At 40.8% G+C, this 16339-nt stretch overlaps 1 protein-coding gene across 9 annotated transcripts in view; it reads left to right on the plus strand.

Annotated features, from left to right (window-relative positions):
* PLCB4 (phospholipase C beta 4) overlaps window positions 1–16339 on the plus strand; it is a 194266-nt gene that overhangs the window by 173118 nt on the left and 4809 nt on the right. For all 9 annotated transcript variants that reach the window (XM_069008967.1, XM_069008962.1, XM_069008964.1 and 6 more), the window contains 5 exons: window positions 1961–2036; window positions 7372–7547; window positions 12438–12539; window positions 13664–13721; window positions 14147–14233. In XM_069008967.1, coding sequence (XP_068865068.1) covers window positions 1961–2036; window positions 7372–7547; window positions 12438–12539; window positions 13664–13721; window positions 14147–14233 — 499 coding nt within the window. The remainder of the gene's footprint in view (window positions 1–1960; window positions 2037–7371; window positions 7548–12437; window positions 12540–13663; window positions 13722–14146; window positions 14234–16339) is intronic.

The following is a 16339-nucleotide window of genomic DNA, read 5'->3' on the forward strand; positions in this document are numbered from 1 at the left end:
CCACTCTGCAAGGTACTTATGCCTGCCCTAGCTGTGCAGTGTATTAAAGGACATGCTTAAAAGTGAACACATTGGTTGACACTTACAAATTTTATTGAACTTATTAAATGCTCTGATGAATCCAGAGTCCTGGGTTCAGTGAGTACAGGAAAAGCTCCACTTCCTTGGCTATCATTCCAGAGCATTTGCAAGCAATAAAAGTTGTAAGAGAATTTGTAAAACGTGTTTTCAAGGCATTCATATTGAAATTGTCAGATTATTTCCTGACAAAAAGGCCTTTGATAGGTGTAAAGACAACTTTCTCTTCTGATCTTGTTGTGCAGTTTTTTTTGTGGTCCATTTCTGCCACATGGTGTGACAAATGCCAACTGCATATTGTTCAGCAAAGTAGGATTTTTTAATCACATGCTAATTCACTGACAGATGGACAGGGTTTTGCTCCCTGTGCTATTTCTGTCATACACTTCAGATGCTTGCAAATCTCAGAGAGGCATATGGGGATAGGTATGGTTGTGTTCCCACTCTGAATTGAAGTCAGGGCACGTAAAGATCCTTCTGATTTATTGGGACTGTTCAGAAATCCGAGTGTATCTGTGTGTGTGAGCATGGGTGACACTGGGCTGGGCTGTCCCTGGGTATTTGTTCCCAGCTGTGACTCCATGGTTCAACCATGGATTCTGCCACTGCAGCTGGGGGCAATTCCCGTTATGCCCAGTGTCCCAACTCGCTGGAAGTTGCCTTGGGATATGATGAAAGCTGCATTTCCAGAGAAGGGATCAGTTTGGATGTCTGGTATTCTGAAAAGTCCAATGATTGAACTAATTAGGCTATTTTGGGATAAAGTGTGTCTGATTCACACCAAAGAATCAGTGTCTTTCACACTGATCAACAAATCAGATATTCCATTACAGCCACACCCTGATCACAGTGTGATCAAAGAACACTTCCCTTTTAGCTGTTGGGTTTTTCAGGCAGCGGTGACAGCAGTCAGAACCTCTCTCTCTGACTTTAGATTGCTTCCAAAGTGTCAAATCAGTGCTAGAAATATCTACACAATTTCCCTTGCTCTGGCTAGAAAATAAATGACTGCTGGAAAAACAAGACACACCACACTATTTTCAGTAAGGGCTTTCCTGGTGTTGTTTGATGGTAAAATTTTTTGCTAATTTCCGTAAGTTTAGCAGTACTTTGATATGAAAATAGGATTTAAACTTGTTAAGAGTTTCATAAATCTCCTTTTCTGGAGCAAACATGGATTAATGTTCCTGCAGTCAAGCAATGACCATCCTTATTAGGGCCAGCTGCAGCTGATAAATGAACGTGTCCCTGTCCAGACAGTGGAGCTGCATCACTTTACATCAGTGGATAATCCAACACAAAAATGTTACAGTGGTGTCCAAACAGACTTGTCTCAAGATTCTGTTTTATTCCAGGCCCCTCCTTTGCAGCCCATTCACCTATTCTCACAGAGGGACACTTACACTTTCTATAGGTGTTCAAATTTAGTACACCCAAATCACCCTGGGAGGTAATTATTCAAATGACTTTGTTTCCTCTACCTCCAACTAAAAATAAGTAACAAAATTACTTTTCAAACAGAGTCTAAAATCATGGCAAGGCACTGAATAGGCCTGTAAGTTTTCAGGCAGAAACTGGTTTCTCTTGGCAAGGTATTTTAAGCCTGGAAAAGGAACCAAGTATCATAAATGGAGATGCCTGACACATCCTCAGCAACAGAATAATTGCTGGGCCAATCTAGAATTAATCATGTGGTGTTTGAATTGAATGATCATTAATCCAACAATATTTTGTAAGTTGTGAATGAATTGCCAGAAGAAATAATTTCATTCCAATACTGTGCAGCACTTCAACTTTGATTAACATTTTAATTAGTAAGAGCTGACTGAATGGGGAGATGTTTAATTTGTGGTACACATTTGCGATTTTCCTTTTGTTTTAGAGGAAGTAATTGTGTTGAATTGAAGAAAGAAACGGAAATTAAAATTCAGACACTAACATCAGATCACAAATCTAAGGTAAGCAAACAGCCAATTTTAACACATGCAACTTCTGAAAGAGAGATTTGAGACCCAAGTGGTAGTTAATTTCCTTGGAAGCATATGAATCATTTTCAGCAATAATAACATGTTGAAAAGAATGGGAGTAATTGAGTGTCTAAAAGTGTTTCTTAAAAAAATTTTTTAAAGCAACACGAATTTCCTGCTGTTTTGAAATTTTTGAAGAAAGAGCCATATTTGTGCCTCGTGAAGTGAAACTGGTCATTTGTGTCAGCTCTAGTTAAACAAAGAGAATGTGTGTTATATGAAATTTGGATGCTAAATACATTCCCAAAATACATACATTAAAGAAGTTTCTATTTCATTTTCCGTCATTGTCGCCGTGGCCTTGGTAATCTGTTTCTTAGGGAATGAGGACTCCAAGTTGCTCTTGAGCCAAATGCCTTCTTACTTCTAGTGGGGCTTTTTTTCCCCATTGCTTCGTTGCTTTGTTTTCTACAAGGTCCTGGGGAATGAAAGTGTCCTGGGACTCAACCTCATCTAATTTGGAAAAGCTGGTCTCAAGGTCATGGCTCACATGGAGTTGCTCAGAGCTGTTTCCTCTGTACTTCCATCCCACTACTGTGTTCACTGACTCCCTATTTCCTTTGGAAGTCTTATCCAGGACTTTTTGACATGTTTTTGAAAGCTACCTAGACTAGAGGGTGGCAGGGACACCAGAAGGCTCATCCATGTACAAAATCATCTGGAGAGAGGGCAGTACTGGAGACTGACCCCAGTGAAATCTATAACCTGTAAAAAGAATCAGACAAGAATAGAAAATACACACAAACATAGCCATCTTTGAGGCTAGAATAATTTTTCATCTTGCCTTCTTTTAACTTTAGTCTTTGGTTTTATTATTTCATGTGGAGAAAATCTTGGTTTTCTAAACAAAATTTGCTTTCTTGTTGCTGCCTTCTCAGTTGTAGATGTAGCAACCCCACCCCCAGGAATAAAACCTAAAGTACTGTCTTATCTCCCTATCTTCTTCCCCTATGAAAAGTCCAGAACCCTTTCCTGAAAAAAAAGTTAACTTAAAAAATAAAAAATTTATTCCTCTCTCAGTGAAACAAACTCTCTGAGGAGCACTGGCTCCCAATCATCCAGACATAAGCTCCAAAACTCATTTGAAGTAACATTACATAGAAATCTCTTCGCTCTGATCTCTCTCTCACCTGTGTCACTCACAGTCTGGAGTTAAGTGTCATTTGTACACAAGGAACATCCCAATGTTCATTAATCTTCCAAATCCAATAAATGTGACTCATGTTCTCCCTTTCCACAAATATATTCTGTTTCTGAGCCCTGTTCCTTTCAAAATCCTGCTTTCAAACTGGTTGCCTTCAATTTAATCCATAGCTGGAAAAAAAGATTGATTTTCTTGTCCACTCCCATGTCAGGTTCTAGGATGACATCTTGAAAGGAGACTTCACGGTAAGATTTGAATTGTAAGACTTCAGTGTAAGACTTGAAATTCCAAGCTTCTGATTATTGGATAATTCCCAAAGAACTCCTCTGCAAGTTGTCCCCCTCTGAAGCTTCCTCTAATGATTTTCAATGTCTTGCTCACTGTGGTTCCATCAAAATTGCCCAGATTATTTGCCAACCTCTTTTGTTTCATCTGCTGTGTGTGGGCCCTTGAATTATTCCTGGAGATCATTCAAAGGTTTGAAAGCAACAGGTTGGAAAACAGTGCTCAAGACCATAGGGAAATTAGCTTTTATCTTAGATGAAGGTAGGTGCAATTAAAGTAGATTAAATTCTGAGATGCTGAATGCATTACACTGATATAGTGGGAGTTTGATTAATTAACAGTTGTTCAGCATTTCTCAGCATTTGGCCCACTAATTTTGATATCAGATTGGAACATAATTCATCTTTAATTACAGCTCATGTCCTCCAGTACAGCTCTGTGCCACAATGTGCCCGTACACACCTTTGGCACCAAAGAGACCTTTTCATCTACAAAACTCCTGTCATGAGGAAACATCCAGCCTGAGTTTGACATAAAATATTGAAATTAAATCTGAATGTCCCAACGTGTACTTCACACACAATTAACCTAGCAAATGCAAATTACTTCCCTGCATTAGGAAAGTAGGTCCCAATATCAAGAGGGCAGAGGATGAAAAGAAAAAAAAGGAAAGATTACTTCAAAGATCATTCCTGCTTGAACTTAGTTGCTAAACAAATTTCTTGCATATATGCTGTGCAAAAGAAGGTTCCTTATCAGGATTTTAATTAGTCTCTTAGGCCCAGTGTAGGAACAGATGAAAGGACAGGCTTGCAAAGACAGTCTGCAGAACAGGAAAGAGAGAAGTTAGCTGATGGTTATTTTTCCTATCCTTTAGGACAAGCAACACTGCCTTAATAGGAGAAAGTAGGACAAGAGCACAGCCCAGTGAAAATTAAATAGTCATTTCAACTATGCTGCTAATAAATCGGAGAAAAGCAGGGATATTCTCTGAATTTACTACAGCTGAACTTTGAAGTGTATCACAGATCTGCAGCAAAATTGGATTTCAGATGATTTAATGGCCATTCTAAGTTGTTCGGAATCTGAGTCAAATTGGGTATTTAAAGTCTGTAACTGGTGTTTGGCACATCCCTTACATCCTTCTCATCAGGTTATATCCTGCTGTACCTGAAATGAGACTTCTGCCTTGGTGGATATGTAGTAAAAGAAAGCTTCTCTGTCTCTCACATCCCTAGAGAAAAGCTCGTTTTACAAGGAGGTGTATCTGCTCCTTAGACTGCCTGCTGCTTCTGGAATTAGCAGCACATCACAGCACATCTGTCCCTGAACACAGGCAGCGGTGTTTTTCTGATTATTACTTCCTTCTTAGATTAAATACTTTATCTAAGTATTACCACACTGTCACCTTGCAGGATTTCTCTTTGGGAGTTGGACTCAATAATATGAGATGTTCTATGATTCTTTGGTATCACTGTACCTGAGATTCAGGATTCCTGCCTTCAAGTTCCTCTGTGGTTTATAGCATTCACCATTTAAAAACAATTATCACATTATTCATTTGCAATGAGCCCTTGAGTCTTTGTTCCTCTGTGTTTGTTTGGGCTTTGTAAACTCTTTGCAACAAAGTCACAAAATACTTGATTTCACCATGGCTTCCAGTATTTATTTCACTATTTTATTGTCATGCTTCATCTTTCATGCAAAGTTCATTTTGCATTTTCTCTACAGCATAAGGAGGCTTTAAATAAAAGCTAACTCCTCTTTGTTTCCTGGAATGCCTGTGGTGGTGAACACTTGACCTGTTGCTCCCTGGGCCACGTCACAGCACTTGTCTTTTTGAAATATTAATAATTTCTAACACTGTGACTGTGGGAGTTTTCTGAAGGCATGGTCCCTTTGCTGCTGTGCTCCAAATTACACCCAGGATTTTGGACTGACCTACCTGCACCATTTTTTATTCAAATTGTGGATAGAGCTGACTCTATCTGGAAACTCTGCATTGAATATAAATAAGGAACGTGTTTTCCTAAAACCTTCAGCCATGACTTCTAGCTCTCCTAAGTTCATCCTAGGTCTCCCTGGGGGTTGATAAGCCAAATGAGGTCTCACTGTTGAGAGGAGATTCATGCAACCTAACTCAAGTGTCTTGGTGCTTGAGGCCCTGCAGATATAAGGGAGGCTGAGAGTATCTAAGTGATAAATTCTGCTTTGGAATTGCTCACCTTTTCACACCAGTGGTTCAAGGAGCTTGGGCTAAACTTGGCCCAAACTGAAGTGCCCTAGGTGGTGCCAGGGGTGAGCTGGAGTGTCTGTCCCTGAGCCTCTCAAAAACTCCACCTGAAAAGTTAGTCTTTCTTCCTTCACAACATCCAAGCATTTATTTTCACTCATTTTAAAACTGAATCCTCATATTTTTCTGGCTCTGAAGGCAGTACTTACAAACACCTTACTAAAAATAATACTCCCACAAACTGCACCACATCCTTCATATAATTTCATAGTTGACAGGCTCTGGGCTTAGTAGTATACTTCCCCATATGCACAAAAATAAGCATGGCTCATTTTGCTGGAGGCACACTGACTCTTAAACCCCCTGATGGAATTGGGCCTGTCTTAGTCATACCAACTTCTGCCTCACAAGGCTTTTGTTGTTCTCTGTAGAAAACTCCAGGTTGCTCTCTATCAGCTGCGTGTACCTGTTTTGATATGAGACCACTATTTAGCTATAGTTAAGTGCAAATCTGGCTTTCAAGTAGTGGTAGTCATCCTGTTCCAGAATTACTCACTTCTTTATTTCATTAGATTCCCTCTTTATTAGGCAACATGAGCTTTAGGTAAGAGGCATCTCGGGCATCACCTTCAGAGGAGCCTCTCTGGGGCAGAATGGAGACTGGCGCTGATAAAATCTCCACTTTTTTCACCTTCACCACTGTGTGCAAGACAATCTGTTCCTCGTTATGCAAACCCCTGCTAAAATACTGGCATCATTCTCTCACTTTCTAAGCAAAATTATAGCAATTTTTGATAGAAAGGATCCAGTTTGCTTTCGCAGAAGACGACCCAGACGTTATTGGTTGCAGTTGAAATGAGTGCCTGAAAATGAATTTATTGGTGGGCACATTTTGTATACCATTTATGGAAAAGTAGGATAGCATGTCAAAACACCCAAAGATAATTATTAAAGGTTAATAAAACATATCTTTCTATTAGCTTCTTTTCAAAATCAATGAGTGTGATATATTATTATAATAACCACTCTGGTGATTTAGACTTCTTAATACTGTCTCTTGGGAACATTCCAAAACTTTAATCTCATTATTCGTGTGAGTCTTGGGAGATAAGCAAGAGAAGAATACTTGTCAGATTCCCTGCTGACTTAATGAATATAAAACAAAGATACGTAGACCATCTTCAGAGTCAGGTTGTACTAAATACAGGATTTCTCTGGAAACGCTCTGTGTTTGTGAAACTGTCTTCACAAAATCAAAGTCTATCTTTAAGCCCTCAGAGAAATCCTGCTCACTAGGTTCTGCCATTGTTCAGTACTTTTAATATATATATTTTTCTTGGCAACAAAAGCCAGTCTATTCAGGGCACTTTAGATAATAGTGTCCTAATAGTAGGGTTTGGTTTACATCTGTTTTTTATACCACCCAGCAGTGTCCTCAGTGGCTTTGCTATCTGTGAAGCAACTTCATTTATGCAACTTCATTTTTCATAATTTAGCTGTGTTCTTTAGAACCTGTTTTATGATTGTCTTTACATCACCTTCAGCAGCAGGAAGAGCTGCTCCATCTGGGAGCTTCTAACAAAGCTGGTGTTACTTTCCCACAGGTCAAAGAGATCGTGGCTCAGCACACCAAGGAGTGGTCCGAGATGATCAACACGCACAGCGCCGAGGAGCAGGAAATCCGCGACTTGCACTTGAACCAGCAGTGTGAACTACTGAAGAAACTGCTCATTAATGCTCACGAACAACAAACCCAGCAGCTGAAATTTTCCCATGACAGGTGAGCAGGGCAGTGCTGCCTAATAATGAGGGCTTGGTTTAGGTCTGCTCTGTGTAATGCTGTAGTTTTTTGCATTGACAGCTCCTGTACTGCTGCCAAAGGCACTGGGCTGTATGCACGATAGAAGTAAAAGAAGTGACCATAGAAGGTTTAGGTAGTGTCCTGGTTTGAAAGACAGGTGTCTGCTAAGGAAGGTGAGAACCTCTCTTAGAACAGAAAATGTGATCCCTTTCCCTCCAATATATTATAACTCTGAAATTACAGGGCTTTCAGGCAAAGATATGGGAAAAGGAATGGCAGTTCTTTACTAATATATATATATATATATATATATAAAACAAGGCAAACAAACACCCCCAGCTGTGGCAGCAGCAGCAGCAAACAGAGCAGAAGCCCAGCCCCAGCCTCTCTGGGCCGCAGGCGGTTTCCCCTCGGGTGCAGTTCCGCTCACAGCCGGCAGGGGCGCCGGGGGCTCCCGGCCGGGCAGGGCGGCTGCGATGGTTCCCCGCGCCTGCAGGGGGCGCTGTGGCGCGAGCTCGGCCGCATCTCCCTCACGGGGTAATGGCGGGCACGGCGGTGGGAGAGATAGAAAAGGGGCTTCCTTTATAAACTCATGGTGGGTAGCTGGTCCCGATGCCCCTCCGCATGGCGAAAATGAGCTGTAGCAGGAACCTTGGAGCAGCGGCTGGAATGGCAGAGGCGGGCACACCCGGGGTATTAAAGGAGATGTATCAGAAACTCCACAGCTGTAGCAGGAGCCGTGGGGGTGTCCCGGCAGGCAGGGGGTGCGGTGTTACAGTGTAGCCAAAAACCCCGAGCAGCGGCAGAGAAGCAGCGGGGCTGGGCAGTGGCAGCCCGGCTCCCGAACGCAGCCGCAGCCGAGAGAGGCTCCCTCGGAGCGGGAGGGGCTCAGGGTCCCGGGTTTTCCCCTGAGGCCCCGCAGGAGGTGGTGAGGATCCTTTCTAGTGAGATCGGGTGTTCGTAAGGTCCCAGTGCAATGGCCTCTCTTACGAGCAGAGCTTCACTCGTGGTAGGAGAAGACAGTAGGAGACGAAGCCCGCAGTGGTGGCACATTCTCCCCACAGCAACCACAGCCTGTCTCCCCTTTGATCCCAAGAGCGATAGGAGCCAAGCCCAGCCCCTCACCCTCCAGCCGAAATCTCGAGGTATCTCTGCCCTTCCCAAGAGAAAAGCCCCATAACTGCGAGAGTGCAGCTGCACCCTTCCCCCCACCTTGGCCGCTTCTTTTATCTCTAATAAGTGCGGGTCGTTATCGTCTCGTAGCAACAAATGGGACAAAATTCCCTGAGAGAAAGAAAAAAAAAGGGAAAAATCCTAAGCTCCAACAGGTAGATGTAGGAGTGGGCTTCTTAGCTGGTTTAGATCATCTGAACCTCATTAAAGGGAGGAGGGGTGATGAAGCATTGGTAGTTTGCACTGGCTTTACCCAGGAACTTCAACTGGGAGGCTGGAAACTGAGAAGTATCAAATACGGAAATATCCTTTGGAGTTGCTGTCAGCTGTGGACTCATGTTTATAACACTGGTGGCTTGTAAGAAAGATCCATGAAAAGTGAGGTCTAAAGGGTTTGCAGGATAAACTACATTAGACTGATGTGTTATCTATAATATCCTGCTATAATTACCCAGAAGATGCTACATGACACTACTGCTTTTGTAATTAACCATCCTGCCTATTTGAAATCAAATAAAATTAAATACACATCATAGTCACAGTGCTAAAAATGGTGGTAAGTAGAGGAATCATTTTTTTATCCTATGTTCTGTTATTCAGAGCAGCCTAATAGCATACGAACATAAAATATGTGCATACACATACACATATATATTCACACACATGTAGATTCATAGGTAATTGTCTTCAGCACCTTTCACATAAAAAGGGGGGGGGGGAAAGAAATAAATAAATCACATTTGAAGAAGGAATTGAAATTATTTTTTTTAATTCCTGAGTGAAAAAACAGCTTATGTTTGCATCAGAGAGAACACATGCTGGGACCTGCAAGCTTTCCATCGAACAGAGAATTGTCCCAGCAAAAGGCTTGTACTGAGTTCATCTTTATGTTAATCTCTGTGTTAACCCATCTATTCAAGCTGTCCTGCAAAACACATCCAGTCAAATATGAAGTCCAGAAATTAAATTTTAATTATTAAATTATTGTAAAAATGTAATATTAATTATTATTAATTATTATAAAAATTCATCATTCAAAAGTTATTAGCCAGAGGAAGGTGCAGTCCTTGGTGCTGTACCTCTAAATCATCCTTGGCTGCATCAGCCCAGGAAATCACATCACTTTCTTTTTGGAGTCTTTTTTTCTATCCTACTGGAAATTCATCAGAATGCTTGGAAGATATTTTACTAATATATGGCCTGGGAAAGTAAATTTTTTGTTTTCTTTTCCATATGTATTTCCATGTTCTCTTAACTGTGCTAGAAGCTGTCATTACAGGCCGCTATTAGATATACACTAAGGCAAAACTTATATTTTTTTATAAGTTTTTTTTCCTCATAGTTTTAGTATTTGGGTGTAGAATTTCTGTATCTGTATGTTGTTTAAAAAGCCCTCTATCATTTCTTGTCTATGATTCTTATATTAGCAATGGATTTTGCTTTCATATTACAAATCATCTGTGTTCAGTCCATATATTGCTCTGTGTTTAAAGCTACTAAGAACCAGATCTGAAAATTTGCACCCTGATAAATCCTGAGAACTTCTTTTGCTCAGCTGTCCCAGGAGCAACAACCTTCAATATTCTTTCTGCTTTATTCATTGCAATTTAGTGTGTTCCTGCTTATTTGGGAATTTGTGTGGCAGTCCTAAATGTGCAGACAGGGGATTTTCCTGTTTAAAACTAATTTAAGACTGTGTCTGAATCTATGAATATTTTAGGAGCATTTGGACTGTGAAATATTGACATGTGAGTAATAATGCCCCAAAGAGACTTCACACTTCATAATTTGCAAACTTTTTAATGTAATACGTTGTGTGTAGGAAAACATAAATGCATTTATCTGTAGAGGCCAGGAGACAATTCAGGTATATCCATAGGAAAAAAGAGATCTGTGTGAGGGCAGCGTGGGGGGTGGAGCAGGCTCTCAGCAGGCTGTTCTTACCACTTCCCTCTCTCTGAGCTGGGTAATGAGTTGGATATCACAACGGAGGGCACAGGGCTGGTAGCAGAGATCAATAATCTAAAATGATGCAGTTGCCTGCTGTAGGGAAGGTGCTTTCCCTCCATGTGCAGCACAAAAAGCAATTACTGTCTGTGCTTTGAGCTCATTTAAAAACAAAGCAGAAGGCAGCAGATACTGCTAAAAACCTGAAGCTTATTGAGCTCCAGGGGTGCTGAGCCCCCTGCCTCCCCAGCCTGAGTTACCTTGACTGATCTGGATGTGGTGATCCTGCAGCAGTTCAGAAATTGGGGACATGAGGCTGTTGTTCACAAGCATTATGTACTCCAGATAAAATAACCTGAGAGAGAGAAAATTTGTGTAGTGGGTTTTTTTAACAGAAAAAGAGATTTCTATTTATTCAAACAATACTGGTGCCAGAAAATAACATGTTAATGCACTTTGATGTCATCTAAATATGTATATATAAATTCCAAGGATAGACTTACATGCTTAAAGTTAAGTATCCCTTCAAAATACATGTTTGTATAAATTTCAGAGGTGCAGTCACTATGACCCAGTAGGGAATCAGCAGCTAAATCTTGCAGTGCCACATTTTTCAGAATCCTTTTTTTCTTATTTTCTTTACCATCCTGGCTTATCCACTTCTTCCAGTTACCTATGGCTCCAGGAATCACCACTGCCTGTGGGAGGGAGAGTGTTTTTCCTGGAGACAACGTGATTTGTTGGCCTTTTCAGCCACCTCCATGGCCAGTGCCTCATTTCTAAATCATCAGTGATGCACAGTAGTTCTCTAATCCTCTTTACTTCTTTCACTCTAAAATTGTATCTGATGCAAACAGGCTAAGTCAGTTTGAACACCTACACCAACTTTTTTCATATCCTTCAGCACAGTAATCAAAATAAATTATTTCAGCACTCCTCTTAAGACAGTGTGCTTGAAAATCACTTCAATTTCAGTATAGAAAATAAAAGCTTTTATTTGGAGAAAGAACTGTTGGAATGAAATGTGCTCTCAACACATCATTTTTTTAGAACCCAGACTAATTTTTGCTGTGATACCACTGCTTTTAACTCTGTGTTCAGGAAATGCTTCGCCTTATGAACTCTTGGAGGCAAAAAACAAAAAAGGCATCACACTTCTTTAATAAAAAAATTTAAAAAGCTCTCTTGTTTCACAGAAAAGGCTAAAAGGTTCACTGAGCCAGAAGGAGAAATGAAACACCAGCCTGACCATGGCCTAAATCACTCTTTTCAGGCCCAAAGGGCTCTCCTCAGGCCCAAAGTAGAAGTTTTAAAAGGAAGTCTGTCAGCTCATAGCACAACGAGCAAATATTATTACTGTTGATATTGCTGATACCTTCTGAGTGCAGGATTTGTAAATTTTTTAGTCAGTTCTAAAAGATAAATTGCATTTTCTCAGTATCTGACAGTAGCTCATATTAGGACAACACGTTAATAGGGAGAAAAGAGAGTGTTTTATACCCTTTTACTATATTCAAAGTGTAAAAATGCTTTAAATGGGTCTTTCAGATTATATTCCCTGGAATAAATGGAGATTTCTGGATGCCTGCTCAAGCTGTGTAAATTCCCCCCAAAGGAAGGGAATTTTCATGTTGTTTGCTTTTTCCTCTTCCTTAACTCTTCAAGGAAAAAGTAACCACAGTGTAGAGGAACCCAACCTCCACAACAGTTGTATCTTAAGCATTAATGACTTTGTTTGGTTTTGCCCAGGGAAAGCAAGGAGATGCGTGCCAACCAGGCTAAAATATCGATGGAGAACAGCAAAGCCATAAGCCAGGACAAATCTATCAAAAACAAAGCTGAAAGAGAGAGGTGAGTATCACTTCCTGACCGGGGAAGTAATGGGTTAATTCTATTAAAACCATGCTTTTATGTATGGAAACAAGGTCTAATGACTGTGCTGGATATATTTTTAGATGACAATTTTAGGAAAAAATGGTGATTTTCTCATATTTATCCTTTTAATAACTCTGAGGCCCAGAACATCTTTGACTAACTAGAGTAGGTCTAATCACACTATTACATTTAAATTATTGTACTTCAAGAGCCTTATACTTTCCTGCTTTTTCAGTGAAATGAGGGCCTGACTGAGAAGGGAGTAAAAGCAGAATCTACATGATGTCTCATAAGCCTTTGGGGTTTCCCCTTCACTTTGGCCTTGCCATCTGGCTCATTCTTTCCCTTTTTACATCCCTTCCTTGGCACTGGGCTATTTTGATCCCAGAGCCTGAGCCTGTTCCTGCTGAACCAAGTCCCTTGAGTGCTGCACACTCCCAGCTCATCAGGAGGATGAGTTGTCAGAGCCCTTGGTAACTGTTTGCTTTGTTGTGTCAGACCTGACTAATGACTCCAAGATAAATCTGTTCCCAGATCCGAAAGCAGTTCTGGTTTGCAGGCTGATTCAACTTTTTGAACTATTTTTGTTCTCTTTCATGGCAGAAATCTTAGGAAGAGACACTTCAGTTATTTTATGTAACTATTAATTGTATATTTATATTTTTGCTTAAATAACAGCTTTAAGAAGCTTGCAGTATTGATATGTGTAACCTTGCTTATGATCATCAGATTATTTTTTTCCATTACCACTCCTAAGACACACAGCACTTTTTATATTCCAAAACTGATAGCAGAGTGCAGCAAGGGATGCACAAATAAATGAAACAAAATTTTTTGACGTTTTGACCACCACTCTTGAGTAAGGAAAAAGCAAACTTCATTCACAACAGTCATGTCTTCAATCATACTGCCAATTTACTTGGAAATCTCTAAGTGGGAAGTTGTGTAGCCAGGGGAATGTACAATTTGCCATTAGTCCCACCTGGTACAGATAATCAGAAGACAAAAGAGACCTTAAGAGTTTGTGATTCTCTCTATTGTAGCTTTTGGGTTTCTTTTTTTCCAATGAGTCTTCACGGAGAACATTTGCATTTTTTCAGGCGAGTCAGAGAACTGAACAGCAGCAACACAAAAAAGTTCCTGGAAGAGAGAAAAAGGGTAACTATAACTTTGACAAGTCACTGAGCACTGTTTCTGCATAATCTTTTTCATTCCTCTGTGGTGAGAATCCAGCTCTAGTAGATTTTTGTCTTTGCTTTGTTCTACATACTTGTAGCATAAAAGATGTGACATCTGTACAAGATGAAGCTATTTTGAATTAACAGAATTACTGTTCATTCCTGTGTGTTTGCCAAGTCTATGTGTTATGTGCAATATGTATAATATATATCAATTAATAAAGAATTAATATTAAGCTTTTCTTAAGATTGGGTGGTATACTAGGTGTCCTCTGATGTTTCATGCCATCTAAATGGGGCAAGACACCATATATGTGTATATCTTCCAAGCAGGTTTTTATTTTATTTGTTAATAATGTGTTATATTCTTCCCCCCCTCCCCCCATTATTTTCTCTCAATTACAGCTGGCAATGAAGCAGTCAAAGGAAATGGATCAGTTGAAAAAAGTTCAACTTGAGCACTTAGAAGTCTTGGAGAAGCAGAATGAGCAGGTATCTTGTTTTAAAGGCTTAGGAGAAAAGCAAGCTAGAGAATACAGTAACCAGAGTCAGACTGAATAGAATCCTTCTGAATGTAAGTCTGTACCAAAATGGGGACTTTTCATGATCACTACCTACTTTGGTAGTCAAAATGAAGAGATGAGGTGGCTTAAATGATGATACAGCACCAGATTTGTTTCAGCTGAGCCTGTGGGAGCTGAACTGCTCAGCCAGAGTGCCCTTTCAGCTGTTTAGCCACACTGATACTCCTTAGCCGGATATGACAGTCATTGAGGACCCAGCATATCCATTTTACTTACTTCCCAAAAGTTACTCAAGCAAATCAGTTTCCTTCGTTTTGGAACTTACATGTCTAGTACTGATTGAAAAATTAGAGGTGAAGTGTGCCCAGAGCATCCCTGAACTCTGAGAGACACTGAGTTTGGACTGAATTCTAGAGATGTACAGTAGTGTGGGGAGTTTTATCTGTACTAGTGCACCCTTTCCTAATTAAAATATCTTACTATTTTCTGCTAGTTTATAAGCCTTTTTTTTTTTTTTTAATTGAGAAACTACTTGGCAAGGAAAGGAAAATTATAATCTTATTTCTGGTGGAAGCAACACTGTTCTGAGCAGATCCCTTGCTGAAAGGTTGAGCCAGAAGAGCTGGAATAATTGCATGGACTTGCAGTACTGCACTTAAAAATATAAACTGCAAGGGAATATAATATACCCAGCAGTTCAGTGAGGTGAGAGAGAAGGGGAGCATTTAATACCCACTACTTTCTGTTTAATACCCATTACTATCACAGGTTACGTACTCACTTCTGTGTTTGTTAAATGTTCTCAACTTGAACTCTCTGGAAGACACCATAGTACAAATTAAAGCCATCTTGCAGAGGGGTAGGAGCTCCTGCTCAGCCTCGTTCCCCATTGGTTGTTTTGTGTTCCCCTGCGCGGGAAGGACCCTCGGGTCCCCTGATTGAGCAGTTCCTCGGCAGAGCCCCGGCCATGCTGCTGGGGAAACAAACATCTCTGAAACATCTAGCAAGAATCCGTCCATATAGATTTCTTTTCCACAGGACTCGTTGTCTGATACACATGTTGCAGTATCCCCACTGTAACAGGTAGGGAAGGGAAGAGTACAGGCAAATCAAGTATTTCCACTGTCAGAAGAGAGTCCTACAGGCCCAAAGCTGCAGCCTGGGTAACTCCCAGGGGATGACAGCTCTGTAAGATCTCAGATCACCGAGCCTCAGCCACCACAGCTGTGCTGATCACTCCAGCTCCTCCTGGACAACAACCACAAGTCCCACTCTGATCCCTGACAGGGTTGCTGTAGATGCCATCTCCAACATCCAGCATGAATGAATCACTCAGTCAGTCTGCTCCTGAGCAGTATCTAAAGGCAGGGAGGCAGGATCTGGGGGAGGCAGGACCTGGGGGAGGAAATTGGGTTATGGCAGATATGTAGCATCACTGTGATAGCTGACAGAAAAATGATGGGCTTGATCTAGAGCTATGGTGTTATCAGTTCTTTCTTTCCATTGGCTTCAGAGAGCTTTGGATCCATTTTTTAAAAACATACAGAGAGGAGAGAATGATTCTGGTTGTGCTTTTGACCATAATGTGATAACCACGTTCTGTATAAGGGAGCTAGGATAAGTGTGAGTCACTGAAGGGTCACCTCTTTGAGCAATTAGATGCTTCCTCACTTGGGCTTACAGCTCTGCAGCTGAGGGATGGCAGCCTACGTGAGTTTGCTCATTTGCCATTTGAGTCAGCTTAAATAATCAGATATTAAATGGAATAAGCTTCTCCATGTGCTGGTTATCACTTCTGTGTGGGCATGTGGTGGCCTCCGCCACAGGGGTTGTCCTTAACAGCTTTTTAACTCACTCTAATTTGATCCATCAGAGCATGTATTTGCATGTGTGCTGTTTGGACCATTTCCTTGTAGCCCCAAAAGTGCACCATTGCAACCCCCAGCTGGCTGTCGTTTCATTGGTATATACATTGATGTATCAAAGTTGGATCCAGGTGGTATTTGATGAGAATCTCAAAAAGCTTTTTTTTCCTGATTGAACAAGGCAAGAAAATTTTCTTACAAATATACAA

The sequence above is a fragment of the Aphelocoma coerulescens genome, chromosome 3 (genome assembly GCF_041296385.1).
Source record: "Aphelocoma coerulescens isolate FSJ_1873_10779 chromosome 3, UR_Acoe_1.0, whole genome shotgun sequence".
NCBI classification, from domain to species: domain Eukaryota; kingdom Metazoa; phylum Chordata; class Aves; order Passeriformes; family Corvidae; genus Aphelocoma; species Aphelocoma coerulescens.